This window comes from Haliaeetus albicilla, chromosome 10, assembly GCF_947461875.1.
Source record: "Haliaeetus albicilla chromosome 10, bHalAlb1.1, whole genome shotgun sequence".
In the NCBI taxonomy this organism is placed as follows: Eukaryota; Metazoa; Chordata; class Aves; order Accipitriformes; family Accipitridae; genus Haliaeetus; species Haliaeetus albicilla.
This window is the reverse complement of record NC_091492.1, coordinates 33,502,104-33,517,696: the sequence shown is the minus strand read 5'-3', so window position 1 is coordinate 33,517,696 and position 15,593 is coordinate 33,502,104. Positions and strand designations below refer to the sequence as shown.

The 15,593-nt window shown below is 40.4% G+C and overlaps 1 protein-coding gene across 1 annotated transcript in view; it reads left to right on the top strand.

The window, feature by feature from the left end:
• TMEM132D (transmembrane protein 132D) overlaps positions 1-15,593 on the top strand; it is a 271,023-nt gene that overhangs the window by 98,001 nt on the left and 157,429 nt on the right. Inside the window, exon 3 of the mRNA XM_069794893.1 lies at positions 14,732-14,878. Within this exon, the coding sequence (XP_069650994.1) occupies positions 14,732-14,878 (147 nt within the window). The remainder of the gene's footprint in view (positions 1-14,731; positions 14,879-15,593) is intronic.

Sequence of the window (15,593 nt, the reverse complement as noted above, 5' to 3'; positions counted from 1 at the left end):
AAATATATGATACTGTTTTTTTCCCATATTTCCTGACCAAGAAAGGCACTTTCAAGGGAACCTTTGTCACCACAGAGAGGGGAATGACACTTGCTTTTTTCTTTTTATAACAGTCTGTGCTACAACGTCTTTGTTTCCCCAGCCCCACATTGACCTTCTGCAACTCTGCATAGTCACCTAGGAGTCCCCAGTCTCAGGGCTTTTTCTACACACCCCACTACAGCACCCTGATAAAGACTAGATTTAAATACTCAAATCGGTTGTCACTCCCTCACCCTGACCCTTTGGCATGCATGGTTGTTTTTATGGTTCGATTGTGCTCTTTGCTTGCAGCACGTGTGTCATGTCACCACCAGTTTTCTCACAGTAGGACCCATGATGGCAGGGGCTGTTGTTTAATTAGTCTCTCTACAAACTGCCTCAAGTTGTAAAAGCAGTTGTTCAAAGGAATATGCAGTAGAGTGTGACGCATGCCGAGCTACCTTTATTGTGGACTTGAAATAGGTCTTCAAAGAAAACTTTCTGTTTAAAGAATCTCTGTGCAAAATGGCTCATGAAGTGCTAATTTCAATGCAGTTGAATGAATTGTGGACCAAATTCTTCATTGTCATGTATATTGATTCATCATTTACCTCTCTGCAATTTGAGAATAAAACAGTGTGATTTCAGAATGATAGCACTGTGTGCACATTTTGTGCAGGAGAAATTGCAGCTACAGCTGGAAAAATGTTCTTTATGAAACAGATGTCTGCCTCTCCCCTGCCTTAGACTCATTAAAAAACATAAAACAGCCTAAAAGGTGAGAGTACTATCTGTGACTTTACTTTTCACCAATTGCCTAGAAATACCTCCATCTAAAAGCTAAGCAGGGATGGGTCAGCTCTGCTCTTGCATTAGAAATCTTCAGAGAACTATGTTGTACCTGGGATTCCATGGATGAGGGTACTTTCCTTTCAAATCAGCATGGCTCTGTTGCCCTGTTGTCATCTGTGGGAATTTTATCCTGAATCACAAATAAATATAAATCTAGTGTTAACTTCTGTCTATTGTGTTAGGAAGCTCAATTAGGTTTTGCAGGTTTTTCAATATTGTGAATTTTAACCCAGTTATCAAAATACCAATGTGTTGTATTCTGCCAACCTCAATTGCCTGTGATGTTTTGGTGGGTCACAGAGCTAGGTTGTGGCTTCTACAGTGACTTTCATGGGAATAGAACATACTGAATGTCTCAAAGCAGTTACTATGAAGAGAAATCTTCAACCAAAGGCCATGGCTCAGAAAGGGGGATGGGGTATTCACACTGCTGCTACTAGCATCTTATTTGGAAAAGTGGGGGCTTTTTAACAGGTAATATTCAGTCACATTCAGTTTTTGCTAACAGATTTTTATCTCTTAACCATCCTACAGTGTCAGTTAGAATGCAAACATTACTGTTCAGTTTGCATCCTAAGCGTACTTTCAGAGTGAGTCTCTGTCCTCGCCTACTGTACTTCGATTTATAATACAGAGCAGTTGTGAAGTACACAGGTTAGATTCCTTTCCAGTTAAGCTAAACCAGAAGATGTGGTCTCCAAATGTGCTCCATCAGCTAAAGCAACATCAGACTACAGAACCAGGCTAGGACAGCAGCAGGTACAGCCACTGAATCTTCAGTAGCATAGACACGGTGTCCTCAGTATCGTTTCACTCTATATGTTGTCTCCTACTGCACTACGGACGGCTCTCCGAGACTCCCTTACAAACTCTGGTGCTGAAGGCAGTGTGTGACGTGTGTTGAGGGAAGGGAGTGAATTATATCCTCGGTGCTAAATTCTGCAGGAAGGCCTGCTGGGTCTGCTCCGACTTAAACAGGCAAGCTGCAGTGGCTCAGCATGCTTGAGGGTTACAGTAACCCCGTGCCAGAAAGGCAAGTTGGCTTGAGTTTGGGTGTCAGGTCTACCCCAGCACTACATGCGTTTAAATTGATGACGTGCTCTCTGAGGTCTGATCAGAGCTGTACCTGGAGTGTGTTGCAGTTCCTATCTGGTGTCCGGACCCAGGCTCGGAGGGGACAGTGCATGGCCCAGACCTGCTTCAGTGCACAGTCAGGAGAAGACTGCTGCGTGTGGCTGAAACTGAGAATCTTTTTTGAACTTTAGTTTTTACCACAAGTCTATCAAAACTGTCAACCACCCGCAAAAGGGTTTGAGTTTGTGAGTGCACATCCACTTGGCAAAGCACAAGAGTTAATTGATCAGAGGCGTAGCTAAGCAAACAGGCACTGGGATTTTACTGGATCTGAGCGATGCCTTAATCCCTGGGCAGACTGTTAATTTCCTTCTTACTACAACCATATGGGTTTCCCATGGTGAATGGTAGTGTTGTGCTGTGTTGCAAAATCCTTACTGTCTAACAGGAGCATGGAGATTCCTGAAACTATAGCTCAGGTTTCTTGTAATTTAAAGAATGAGGGAAAGTCAATGTCTGATAAACTTACAGTTTAAGTTATTTTCGTGGGCTCCCGTTCTGCAATTTTTCTCTCTCTGTCATGGTTTCTTCAGCCTCCATGTACTCCATCACTCTCAGCACTTTATCCTCTAGCCATTTTATCCATTGTGTTGATGTTTTGGTTGTCTGATAAAAGGGCTCGTATTTCTTAGCAGATTTTTTCTTACCAGCTGGTATCCAGGAGTACAACCTTTTTACTTTCAAAAACAACTGCCTAGTGGTCACTTCTGCCTAGAGAATTTTTAAAAGTGGCAAATGATTTGAAGTGTTAACATTTTTGGCTGATTGCTACTGGGCTTTTGCTGTAGAAGTAAAAAATGATAGTCATTGCTACAAGTAAGGTTCCTGTATGTCAGCCCACTAAAACTTTTTAAAATGTCTATTTTCAAAAAAGCAATTTGCTCCAAAAATTGTGACTCGTTAAACCTCATGTCTAAAGCTACAAAGTTTTAATATTAAATAAAAGAAAAATGTACGTGCACTATAATACTTGTTCAGTCCGTATTTTAAGTTCTCATATATTTAACTTTGACCACTGATAGGTGGACATTAGGGGTTTCTCACACATTTTAGTTCCACAGTAGGGTTGTTAGAACAATTGTATGCTGTGATGAGAAGTCTCTAACTCCTTCTCATCTTTCTTATATTAAAACACACAACTAGAATAAAACAGTCCAAGGATATGCATGAAATTTGAGGCTGAGAGGAGATGCAATTATTAGTTTTTCAGGATTTATATGTGGAGAGGATTACTAGCTGCCTTTGTGTTCCTGCAAAATAGCTCTGTCCTGGAGAGCAATCGACAGGGAGGTTTTTGTGTAATTCCAAGTGATCTCTGCTTCTGCTTGCTTGGATCAGCCAAGCCCTCTTCTATGGCTCTTCCAGTATTAAAATCATAACTGTAACTGTGCTTTGACACGCACTAGGGTTAACTGCTGCAGCTGGATACAGACAACGTTGCCTATACCCTACATTAAGGACACAGAATAATTTTGGGCAGTGTCATTTTTGTATTAATTGAACTCCCTTCTGCATCAGTGGCTTCATTGAGCTATTAGGGTTTGCCTGCAGCAGAACTCCTTGCTATTATTTAGCAAATGTTGCTTTGGTAGCCACTCGTGCAGATGACAGAAAGGTGGTTAAATATGTCTGTATAGCTGTATAGTGTTCAGCCTGAGTTTTTATGTATATAACAAAAATTCGTATTTGAATTACTTAGTGAATATCTATTTTATGCCGATAGCAGCTCTTTGGAGCAATGCAGGCTTTTTTCTCCATTAAAGAATCTGAACTCTTTCTTTGTACACTTACTTTACATTTTCTTTACTGTAGACCTGATTCTGTAAACCTTAAGTAATGTCATCGGGAATCAGCGGAATTGTTCCCATGAGTGAGGAAAAACACCTTCATAAAAAAGGGTTTGCAGGCTCAGGATTTTTGCAGCAAAGATTGTTATATGCTGTTTTCCTGTCTCTCTGATGCTATTCTTTGAACATGACATACATGTCATTGAACGAAGGACAAACGCAGCACATATGGATTCCTGGGTCTTTTAAAAAATTTTTGGACAAGTTAATGTAATGGTACAGCTTGCCGTAAATTGCTCCTGGGTTACCTCCTAGAGGGGCTGCATATAAGCAATGGATGAGAGGATTCCTGTGTAAGAGAACTAAGTATTCACAATTTCTGTGATGTCCAGAAAATGATTTTATCTGCAGCTGTGAGAAGTTGCTAGGGAACAGTGCTAAGTCATTTTCACTGATCGGTCTTCGTTAGCACTGTTGAGGTAATATTCTCTTTCGTTGCTCAGTGATACTGCCGTTTCATTTCACATGAGGATGGGATTTGGAAATACCTCAGAACTGTCCTGCTTATGAAGTTTGAAATAAGCTTTCTAGTAAAGAACCTTTTTTAGATCACCTCCAAGCACCAAACCCTTCACCAAGAGTGCCATGAGTTTCAAGGTGTCACTGTGAAGAACTGAAAGGACAGATTCGGTGTCAAATGCTGGGGCTGCAGGAGCTGAGCCCTCCCGGGGAGGAACATTAGGCTCACAAAGCATTTGTGCAGTTGAGTCTCTCCAGGAGAGGACAGGAACATTTTGGGAGATTCTTTTGAGATAAACGTACTATCTGCATTTATGACATTACTGTGATTGCTAGTACATTTTAACCTCAGCCTTGAAGCATTTGCTTTAAGGTGCGCACTCTTTTTCACTCAACATCAGACAGCTGGAAGTCACATTGAAGGGAGTTTGGGTAGTGGTTGTTGATCTGCTTGATAATTCTGCTTGGTAAGTCAAAATTCTTGTAGTTTTGATTGCTGGCAGCATCCCTCCATTCAAGTCTTGTAAAAAGTTGATTAGCCAGGTCTTAGCTCTGGAGTAGTATCTTCATCCCTCAACAACTATGTCTTAATGTGTGAATTCAAAATGAAAAGGTCCTGCACCAGACACTGCTTTGCAGATAAAGCCAAAGAAATAGTCTTATCAACCCCATTACTTCTTGGTATACATAGAGAACATATAGCTCTATTCCTATTTCTGCAACTGTTTGTTTTGAAAGACTTGTACTGCACGGTTCACCAGCCTTGTCTTCTTTATTCACTGTGCTCCTAATGTTCTCAGCCAATTTAAGTGAATCCAGAAGAATTTCTCCACTTGTTGCTTGCCCACTCAGCATAAAAATATATGTACATGTACATAAACACAGACACAAATGTCCCTACAGCACTTAAAAAACTGTTTTGTTGTTCTATGCCCTGTTTTACTTCCTTGCAATGGATAACTGGGAAATCCTTCCTTACACTCACCTTGTGGTCTAGGTGGTTCTCTGGGGGTTGCTCATGACCAACTTCACTCACATGCTTGCTGTGGTATGGTACCTGTTCCCTACCATGTTTTTCACCTGTGAAATGGGGCAAATGGCACTCTATTTTCACTGCACAGAGTCCCCAGTACTGTACTTTGTTTTTCCTATCCTTTCTTAAATCTACGTCTAATTTAAAAAATCATTGGTTGCACAGGCTGTGCTGTTAGCAACTTTGCCAATGTTTGGCCAGGAAAGGAAGGGATGTGTTGCATTGTTTTCTTTTTACAAGCAGTTTAGAAGGATATATTTCAGACCCTACATCATGTTTTTGCATTTATTTTGGAAACAGTAGTTGGAAACAGACCACAGGGCTCCCAACCACTTTAAATCAGCAGGCAGCACTATTTATCTTTGCCTTTCATTTCTGTAAACAAACACCTTTCCTTCACACCCTTGAATACATAAATATTTTACTTTGTTTAGTATTGTTGCTCATTATTGCCCAATTTTCTATTCCTGTAGAAGAAAGTGCCATACAGCTGGGAGAGGTGACAGTGAGTCAGTGTTATGTCACGACACTGCATTTGCCAAGTGGTTTGGGGTAAAAAGAGATCATGGATTACCTCCTCACCTTGACCTCTAACTATCAACCTTAAGACAGTATCTCCTCTTAAACACCTCTGCGCTTGTTTCATAATTCATATTGAGATATGGCTCCGGGCAGGAGTACCAGCTTGTCCCTTAACACAATAATACCTCCTTAGAACACAGCCAACAGCAACGTTGTCAGTTGTAACAGTGGTGTCTTGCCTATCGTATTACTGAGATTTTTTTGCCTGCTAGTAGCATACATTTCTGCAGTGCCACTTCAGGTTACAATGCTGCTATTTTCCTCTTTCTTACTGCTTTGCCACTTATTTGACATCATGTACAGTCCACAAGATGGAATTAGCAGAAGGGTGCACCAGCCAGACTGCTGGCTGACACAGACATGGAGTTTATGAACAAAAGTACCTGTTTCTGACTTTTCCTTCACGTTGGGAGTCCCAAGATGACCGCTGCTGGGGTCCCCGGGGAGGCACAGTGCTATTCTTATTACTCATATAACTCCTAAGGTTTTGCTTCCTGAGCTCTAATTCAGGATCTTTCTGAAACAAAACAATCCAGTTCTGCAGGCCACGAAGGGTTCTGGTTCCCGGTGAGGATCGGGCCCTCTCACAGCTTCTTTGGTAAGTGATTAGAGGTCAGAGCTACAAACTCTATATTTGTTTCTGGTTTAAATTGATTTGTATGCATTCTTTCCCTTTAATTCTCCAGACTTGTGCATTTTACCTTTTGCAAAATATGTTTTTAATAAGGACTCTCTTTTTGAAAGCCACAGGAATAAAATCTAAATCTGTGTGTGTAATGCGTGCATGTATACATATATATGCAACTGTGTGCACGCACATAAACTGTAAGCACAATAGACAATTTTGGCAAGTCCGAGAGATACATATTACAAAGAGATTTATTTTATTTAACTCCTGGTATGCACAATTCAACTTTTGAAGCCTAAATAGGTTGTGTGCCCTTTTGCTAATTAAATTTTGTTATAAATCCACCTGGGCTATATTTTTGTAATATCTCCATTTGAATGAGGGTAGTTTAGTGTCTGGGTGGAATGGTTTTTCCTCCTGAAATGTTAATTAGATGGAGAACATGTTATGCTTTGGAAAAGCTGCATTGCAAACCCATAGATAAACAGATTGATTTAATTTTAATCTGCTTTCATGCTGATGCATAATGATAACTGGTTTCTGTCTCACAGGGCTGGAAACCACAGACCTTAATAAGAGTTTGTGGGTATATTATACAGCTTTAAATAGCTTATGTTGTGCTAGACCGCTCTCCATAAATTATTCTAACTCCATCAGTATCTCAGGGACTCCTGGTTCTCTTCTGTTGTGGATTTTCAATCAGTGAAACTATTAGTGTAATCTGAAGAAACTTTGAGGCATCTTCTCTGAAAACAACTGACAACACTGGTTTGTACATGAAGTATTCAACGGGGAAAACAAAACAAAACAAAAAACCTTACAGAAGCCAGCTCTGTACATTAAATCCTGGCATCCAAATCCTACCTTTTATAAGCCATGCCAAAATTGATTATGAAATTAAAAGCCAGACATTCAGAAGGTTAGTATGATGTGTCTTACTACATGACCTAATTTTTGTGATATGTCATTCCTGTTGCACTGAGAAAGCTGCAATTTTGTTTAGTCAGTTCTAAACCAGTTTGTTTAAATGGGCCCTTCTCAAATACAGTTCCTTCCACTGAAAGAGTTTAAACCATGAAGGCTTGCTCCTGATAGGCAAAACTTTTTTTTTTTTTTTAATGGTCTATTTCTTCAGGGGTTCGTGATAGATACAAATCCAGAAAGCCTTTGTACATTTGGTTTTCATCCACTCACTTCAAATAAGCCTTAAGTTTAACAAAAACAGGCTGAGTTCTGCCTGTTTTCTCAATGACAGACACATTTTATTTTTGATTGATGTTCAAAGAGATGAATCTCTTTCAGGCTCAAGTTCTGTCCTATGTTAGCTTCAGCCATAAAGAGCAATGGAACTGCAGAGGGAGGCAAAAGAAGAGTATGGCCTTAAAGTATATAAATTTAGCATCACCTTAATGTTTTACATAAAATTAGAAGTGGAAATGCTGGGAACGCAAATTCCAACCAGTCCTTTTTGCACCGTGGAGTGGTTAATTGGATGAGCTCTGTTTATATAAGAAATGTGTCCAGGTCAGTCTTTAGAAGTCAATAGGAAAAAAATGCTTTCGCAAAAGGAAGTGACTGGAACGCTTATGCTAAAAGTGTTTACCCCGATTCCTGTTTTGCTACAAGAACCCCCCCCAGTAACACAAAGTTCCAGCACTAGCTGAGGTAGAAGTGGTGTCTTCTGATACCAAGAAGCCCTAATCTATTGAGGACTTCTCAAACAGGAGAGTGTGCCGCGAGTACAGATTTTCAGGAAGATTGGAAAGACGAAGGGGCCTGCTGTCCACTGAATTACCTCTGGTTTTTGCTTTCACTAGGAAGCTTGGCTCCACGCTTCACGCTCTTTTACTCGTCTTATATTTGGTGTGCTCTTTAACAAACATACTTAATTCTCATTTCAGTGCTATTCATTAGCTTACTAGCTTTTCTGGCATTCAGAAACCTGTCTTTCCTGTGTTGTCTTTAATTTGGGTACTCCAAAATAAAAAGAAGCCTGTCTGGAAGTAAAGGCAGAAAATTTGCTGCTGTTTGCCATTGCTATCTAATGTTTCAGTGCATTTTAATACGATTCTTTGAGCACAGAGAGCTGCAGGTGCAGCACAAGCAGTGTAAGGTAAGAAATGGGTCACTGCCACATAAGCATATATTTTGGCTCTAGATCATCTCTCTGAACCTGTTGAAAGTAACCAAAACCAAAAAAATTGGCAATAGTCTGAAGGATGATGATGGTGGGCAGTAACACATGTTCCTTTTTCCATGCTTGAAAAGAGAACGGAACTGGTCCTGGGATTGCTTAGTAGAATCAAGCCTCTGGGAGGGGGGGAAGTTGTTTACGGGAGGTGAAACATCAGGATGTAAATGTCAGACTGAAGCATTCTGGTATCAAAATGTCTCATTTATGCAACATGCAGCAAGAGAATGACCTCAGACACTGCAGAGGATGACTGCATTTAATATACGCCAAGTGTTAGCTTTAAGACAGTGATCATTCTGCTCTTACTGACTTGCCAGCAAGAGACAGCTACCTGGGAATTCTTTGAATAGATCTACAGCTTAGTCACGCCAAAATTGCTGTCTAGATTTTTAGATCCCATGGTAGCATCCAGTCCCATACTACCTGATTCTCAAGCTATGACATTTAATTCTGGTCTTCAGAAAGACCCTGATGAGCTGTCAGTTCCTGGTTAGAGTCTGGAGGATGGCTATTTTAGCTTTTCAGCCTCTTTGAAACTCACATCAGTGGAGCTCCAGGAAACACAGACTACATGTTTCCACCTCCAGCAGCAGTAGTAAGTTATCGGATCAAGAGGTGATGTCACTGGAAAGAGCCTGCATGAAGAGCAACCCATGACCATCAGCAAAAATGGGCTCTGGGCAATGACATACGTTGGGCATTTACAGGTTAGGACCGTGAATACTTTCAGGGTTTCTTGTGGGAAATATTTTGCTGCTCTCTTAGATCAGTGCGTTAGACTTTCCAGTGAGTGGAAATGAAGACGATTTCTTCATCTTATGACATGAAGAGCCATGGTCAGGTCCCTTTCTGCTCACATTTTGCTTGACTTTGGTTTGAAGTGGACTGGTGGGAGGAAAGTCTCTCCTACACCTCTTACTGCTGTCCCTGCTGTCCAAAGGTGGTGAATATTAGCAAAGCGAAGACTGCCATCCTGTACAGCTAAACACTGCTTTGGCGTCTCTCTGTTGCTGGGTTAAGATTAGGCTCTGGGGAAAAAGCACTAAAGATAAATACAAATAGAAACCCCTTCAAGTTATTTCTGAAGTGCTTTGGGGAGATATGATGACAAGGCAAATTCAGAGCCCACTGCAACGGCTGTTAGGTGCCTAGAAGCTCTCAAAAATGTACCTCTCTGCACACTATTTATATGCCACCTTCTAGTCGCCACTGGTAACAAGATGATAACCAGCAGTAGCACCTGTGTTAACAGCCTCCCTTTTCTTTTTATTCCTTTGATGTTGAAAGTAGCTCACTTTCTCGGAAGGAGCATGAAAGGTTCCCGCAGATCTTTGCCTTGAGCGCTCACAGTAATAAAAAACTCGATTCAATGTCATGGGTCTAAACCATATTTTTTTAGAGCTGTTTAGGGGTTAGATTCCCTGTTTATTTGCACTTTGTTTTGGAATGGAGGGATGTGTGATATTAGTATGCTGCATGCAGGACATCGTCAGGAGTAAACTGTGGAGAGGGGAGTCCTGCCTGTGGCAGGATATCTGCAGCTTCTGCACGCTCCTTGTCTTTGATCTCTTGCACCTCTTGAGGGTGAATTTGCGCGTGTGTGCTCTCGCTCTCTCTTTCCATCCCCCGTGGTGCTTCAAACCAGACGCTTTGTTGACATTGTACTCTGGCATTTAGGAGCACACGTGCTGTAATGCTGTTATTTTTCACCAGCCAGCTGTTCTACTTTATACAACACTTAAGTAACAATTTCACAGCCATTACCAGCCTGCAGTAATGACATGGGCTGAAAGCTAAGCGCTAACTGGTTGTAAACTGCAAAAACTGGGAGATGCTAAAACAGACGCTTTGATAAATGGGAGAGGATGTTGCCTGCATTTTAATTGGTCAAGTTGAAGCCTCTTTTATCACTATAGTAAACATAGTGTTTAGTAGGTCATGAGACAGAATTGGGAATCGCTATCTTTATGCACTTAGGAGATGTATTTCCTTGATTTCAGGTATGATGTATTGATTCTGGGAGTCCCTTCTATGTTTTTTTTCTTTCTCCCTTCCCCTGATTTGTACCCTGTCAGCACTGATGGGTTTTCAGGGATTGAGGACTCCCAAGGGCTTTGTTTGCCATGATTGATTTGGTGCAAGGGGTGAGCTACTTAGGAGTCTCAGTAACTGATGTGCTGCGCTGTGAGCAGTGATCCAGAGGTAAATAACAGCTTGTAGAAATACCTATGAAAGTGTTTAGTTGGGAAGGCTCCTTGTTTGAAAAAAGCCAGCCGCCCAAAACCAACCATGATCGAAATGTTTAATAAGTCCTTTCTTTCCTCCCCTCTTCCAAAGTAGAATCTGGCCCAAAGTGAAGTGATGGGCACAAAATACTCAAACTTTACCTGCTGCTGCCCCACCACAGCGTTTTAAGCAAAGGTACAGTCTGTTGTACTTAGACTGTTAACTGTGAGCAAATATACGAAAAAGCTTTGTCATACACCTATTTGTGTATTGCAGTTGAGAAATCTTAGTAGGCTGAACTGTGGCTGAACCAAGAGGCTGTCTCATGAGTACTCTCAAGAGCAACTGAAGGGTCAAAGACGCAGCTTGCCCTGTGACAGCCAGGCAATTCAATAAAGCAGATTTGCAAGAAAGTAATTGAGCCCTGACAGCAGTTACAGTGTTTTCACCTCAGGTATCTTCAGTTTTATCTGTTGACAAATAACATACCTTCAGTTATTATTAACCCTGTTTCATCCAGGTCATTCTTTGGTAATTGCAAAGTGCTACTGCCATTGTAAATTGGGTGAATAAAATTCTGCAATTCCCCAACACTGGCAAACACAGTATTGAGACATACTGGAAGAAAAAGCATTTCCTGGGATCATGGAATTGAAGGTTTTGTGCTAATTATAGAATTATATTTAACTGATTCTTCAAAAAGAGTTCCTAACCTCTAATTCTGTAGAAAACAACAATCTTGTGTTATTGTTTTCAGTAAAATTAGGGGTTTGGGGCTTTTAATACATGACTAAATTAGACCTTAGCAGAAACTCTCCTAAGAAATCCTGATCCATAGTCTGCAATTACCCCAAGGAGTGTATACAAGGATCTGCATTTGTTTTGAAACATCAGAAATTAGTGCAGGATGGCAGTTTGTCATTGGGTAAAGTGAATGTCAAGGATAAACAAAATCAGCTTGCCTTGCTGGTTTTGTGTCCGTTTTTCTGGTTTACCTCATTGCTCTGGCAGTTAAAGGAATGCAGACAGAAAATCAGATGATGGTATCAGTTATGTGTCTGTGTTTGTACGCTTCTTTTAATCTGTTTTTTAATGCTTTTTAAAAAATAAGTGAGAAATATATTCAGTGTGTGTTTACCTAGCAGTACTGAGACCCTGCACAGCTTTCTCAACCGCAGTAAAGTTATTGCATACTGTGCCAGCAGAGCAAGTTAGACTATGCTATCGTCTAAGGCTGCTTTTTTCTTGATTCCCTACCAGTTTTGTAAATAAACCATTCAAAAAACATAGCTGTTGTACAGTCAATATAATCTGTTGTGTGTTTTTAGGTAGCAATTGTGACATAGTAATTGCTCTTAACCTCCAGTCATGGGAAAATGGTTTCTTTTCTGTAAGGCTACTGTCTGCTTGGGTTTCCAGGACACATACCCTTCCCCCCAACCCGAAATCTTGTCCAGGAGAAGTCAAAGTTTTAGTATCTTTACATTTAGTCCAGACGTCTCACAGCAGGATCAGAGTTCCTTCACGTGTCCCAGGGAGGCTCCACAACACAGAGAAATCTTAGGCATACTCATTGGCGTGCGCAGACGGTGGGGGCAGCAATCGGTTACTGATCAAATATACTGCACTACACCAATGGTTTATTAGACCTGCGTGGCAGACCTGACGGGTGAACCTTACACAGAGGTAAGCTTCCACACAGCACAAGCTCCAGGGATGTGTGGTTTTGTGACGTGAAACCAGCCACTCACTCGCATCCTTGCAAGCAGTCTCTGGCTGTGAGTGATTTAGCTACTGTCCTGTGCTGGAGCCAAGCACAGCGAATTGGCTCCGTCGAGACAGTTGCCTTTTCAAACACAATTTGGTGGCCCAAATCCCACACCAGCACCTTCTTATCAGCCGTCATCAACTACTGGAGAGACAGTGACCACATTAGAGAGCGGGAAGGGTGGGTATGAGCTTCTTAATCATAGCCAGGTTAACTTGGAAAGATCTGAGCCACCCTCACTTCCCTGTGAAGTGGAGACTACTTTTCTATCACTGGTCTTAGGTGACACCCAGCAGCTTTCCTTTCTTGATGTGGAACAGAAAGGTGGGACCAGATGCTGGTCACTAGGAATAGCTAAAGACATATGCTGAAAAATGTTTCATCCAGATTGTCTGGCCTTTTTCTGTCTCCCTCTCTTTCTCTAAGATGCCAGGAATGCAGTTTAATTTCCACTCTTCTTTGACCGTTGATCCTGAGGAATGTTTGTAGTCTAGGAGCAGTAACTGCAGCTACTTAAAATACATGTTGTGAAATTAGCATAGAAGAACTTGAACACAAATTGGCAGCCTTCATGTATTAAATCTTCCGGGTGTGCTAAGGAAATCACAGGCACTGCTATTGAGTTAGTAGTAGGAGAACTGAGATAATCCTTTTTGTCCAAGACAGTTGAAGGAATCCTTTGGCTTTTTATTCTGAAAACTTCTGTGTGGATGTTGTCCTTCAAAGATTTCACAGGTAATTTCATGCGGAGGCAGAGCTGGTAGTGCTTGTTTTACTGATGTTAGCATCTCTGCATGGCAGCAGCTGTTTATACAAAAAATCACATACCTTTTTGGTTTTTTGCCCAGAATGGAGAACTTGCCATAACACTGAATGGATTTTGTGTATGAGATTTTAAGCAAATATAATTAAACTGTCATTTCCTGACAGCTCATATATGAGGCTGTTTGACCACAATGGACTTCTTGTTTTTGTAAACACATTCAGAAACCAAAAGTTAACAACACCAGAAACTCCTAATTCAGTAAATTGGCCAAAGTTATATAGCTGTGGACTAATTCAGTAGTGTCTTAAGATTAAAATTTAGATATTTAATTAAAGAAAGGGAGAGAAAGAATTAAGGAATGCAACACCTCCTAAGAGGACATAAAACAAATATTTAAAAATACATATATATCGTTGTTGTTCTCCACTGGTTATTCAAAACCAGAAGTATTATGCTAACACATGAGGACCAGAAAGTAATTCTCAGTAGAAGCCAGTCCAGTTGTCATGACCGTAATGCTTTGTCATACGGCTTTTCCTATTTTTTAACCTGATATATAGAAACAGATTTCCAAAGGAACTAGTTGCTTGTGGAAAAATAAGAGTATTTCTAAGTATTTTTAGGATCAGAGCTGATAGAACAGTTAAACCCAACAATATTAAAAGAAAATGAAGAAATGTCATGGACTCAGAAAGATGATGAAAATTGGAGCAAAGATATGAAATGTCATCTTTGAGTAATCTGGGGAGGCAGGAAAAGAAAAAGTAGATTTTTGCTTGTAAGATGAGACCTAGCAAGGGGTCCTCACTCCAGATATAAGCCCCAGCAACAACCTGACTTCTTTTGTGACAAAAATGATACTTTCCTCTACGATACAATAACTTCTAGTCACAAGAGAGCCTTAACGTGCTCAGCGGTGCCCACAGTGTGGATAATGGAAGAGCAGGGGTGAGGAGCGTGCTCCAGAACATATCTACTCTGCAATTTAGCTATGACTAAAGCTGTAATTACTGTTAGTTCAATAAGATTTCTATCTTGATATAATTTCTTCAAAACATGGAATTCTTAATTCTCTCATCACTTTTCCTTGTAATACTGTTGAACTCTAATGAGTGGTAGCATTTTCTGTGGGGCAGTAATGAGAAAATAATGAAGAAATAAGTAACAGATCGAGCTGACATTTTTTATCTAATTGGTGAAATATCCTCTTTTTCCTCCTAGGGCAAAGGTGAAGAAAGGTGTGAACATTTTCAGTGTAAGAGCCAGCAGCCCATACTTATGGGACATCAGAGAGAGCATGGATTATACTGGGAAATACGCACCAGCTGTTATTGTTTGCCAGAGGAAATCTGCTGCCTCTGAAAACAGGTAGGTCATTTCCAGCAGTCTATCTTTTAATAACTAACGGCTGGTTTTCCTTTTCAAAGCATTTTGCCATGATTTTAGTAAGTTTTATTACAGCGCATGATGAAAATGCTTTTGGAAAAGCTGTGGCTGTCTTTATTTTGTAGTTCGTTGCTAATTCTACCACATACATCTTGAACAATATGTTATTCAATCCTAATACTCAAAGGAAGTTAAAACTAGCAGGAAATATTGCTTTCACAGAGTATTTAGAAGAACATGTTTCATATCTTAGAATTCAGTTGTGACTGGTTAAATCTCTTCAAATTATTTGCTGCCAGCCATTATAGCAGGGGGTAGTTACAGGGCTGTTTGTGGTGGGGTTTCTTGGTTGGGTTTTTTATTTTTGCTTGGGGGTTTTTTGGTGATTTTTTTTTTTTTTTTTTTAATCCAAAGGAAACTAAAACATACTCCTGGTATCAAACCCACATTTTTGTTGGTGAGATTTATATGAATTTTTAATCTGCAGAAGGGAATAGATTTTCTATTTTCCATTCCCATTGTACAACAACTTACATAGGACACTGACCTACCTGTCTTAAACAGCCTTCATCTGGCAGGTGGATGTCCCTTTTCTAATCACAACTGATTGCTTTAATGAATACATTTTTATATCATTTGCTGCTGCTTGTTCATTTTTTATGGAAGTGTATGTCAAGTGCATATTTATAAGGATCTG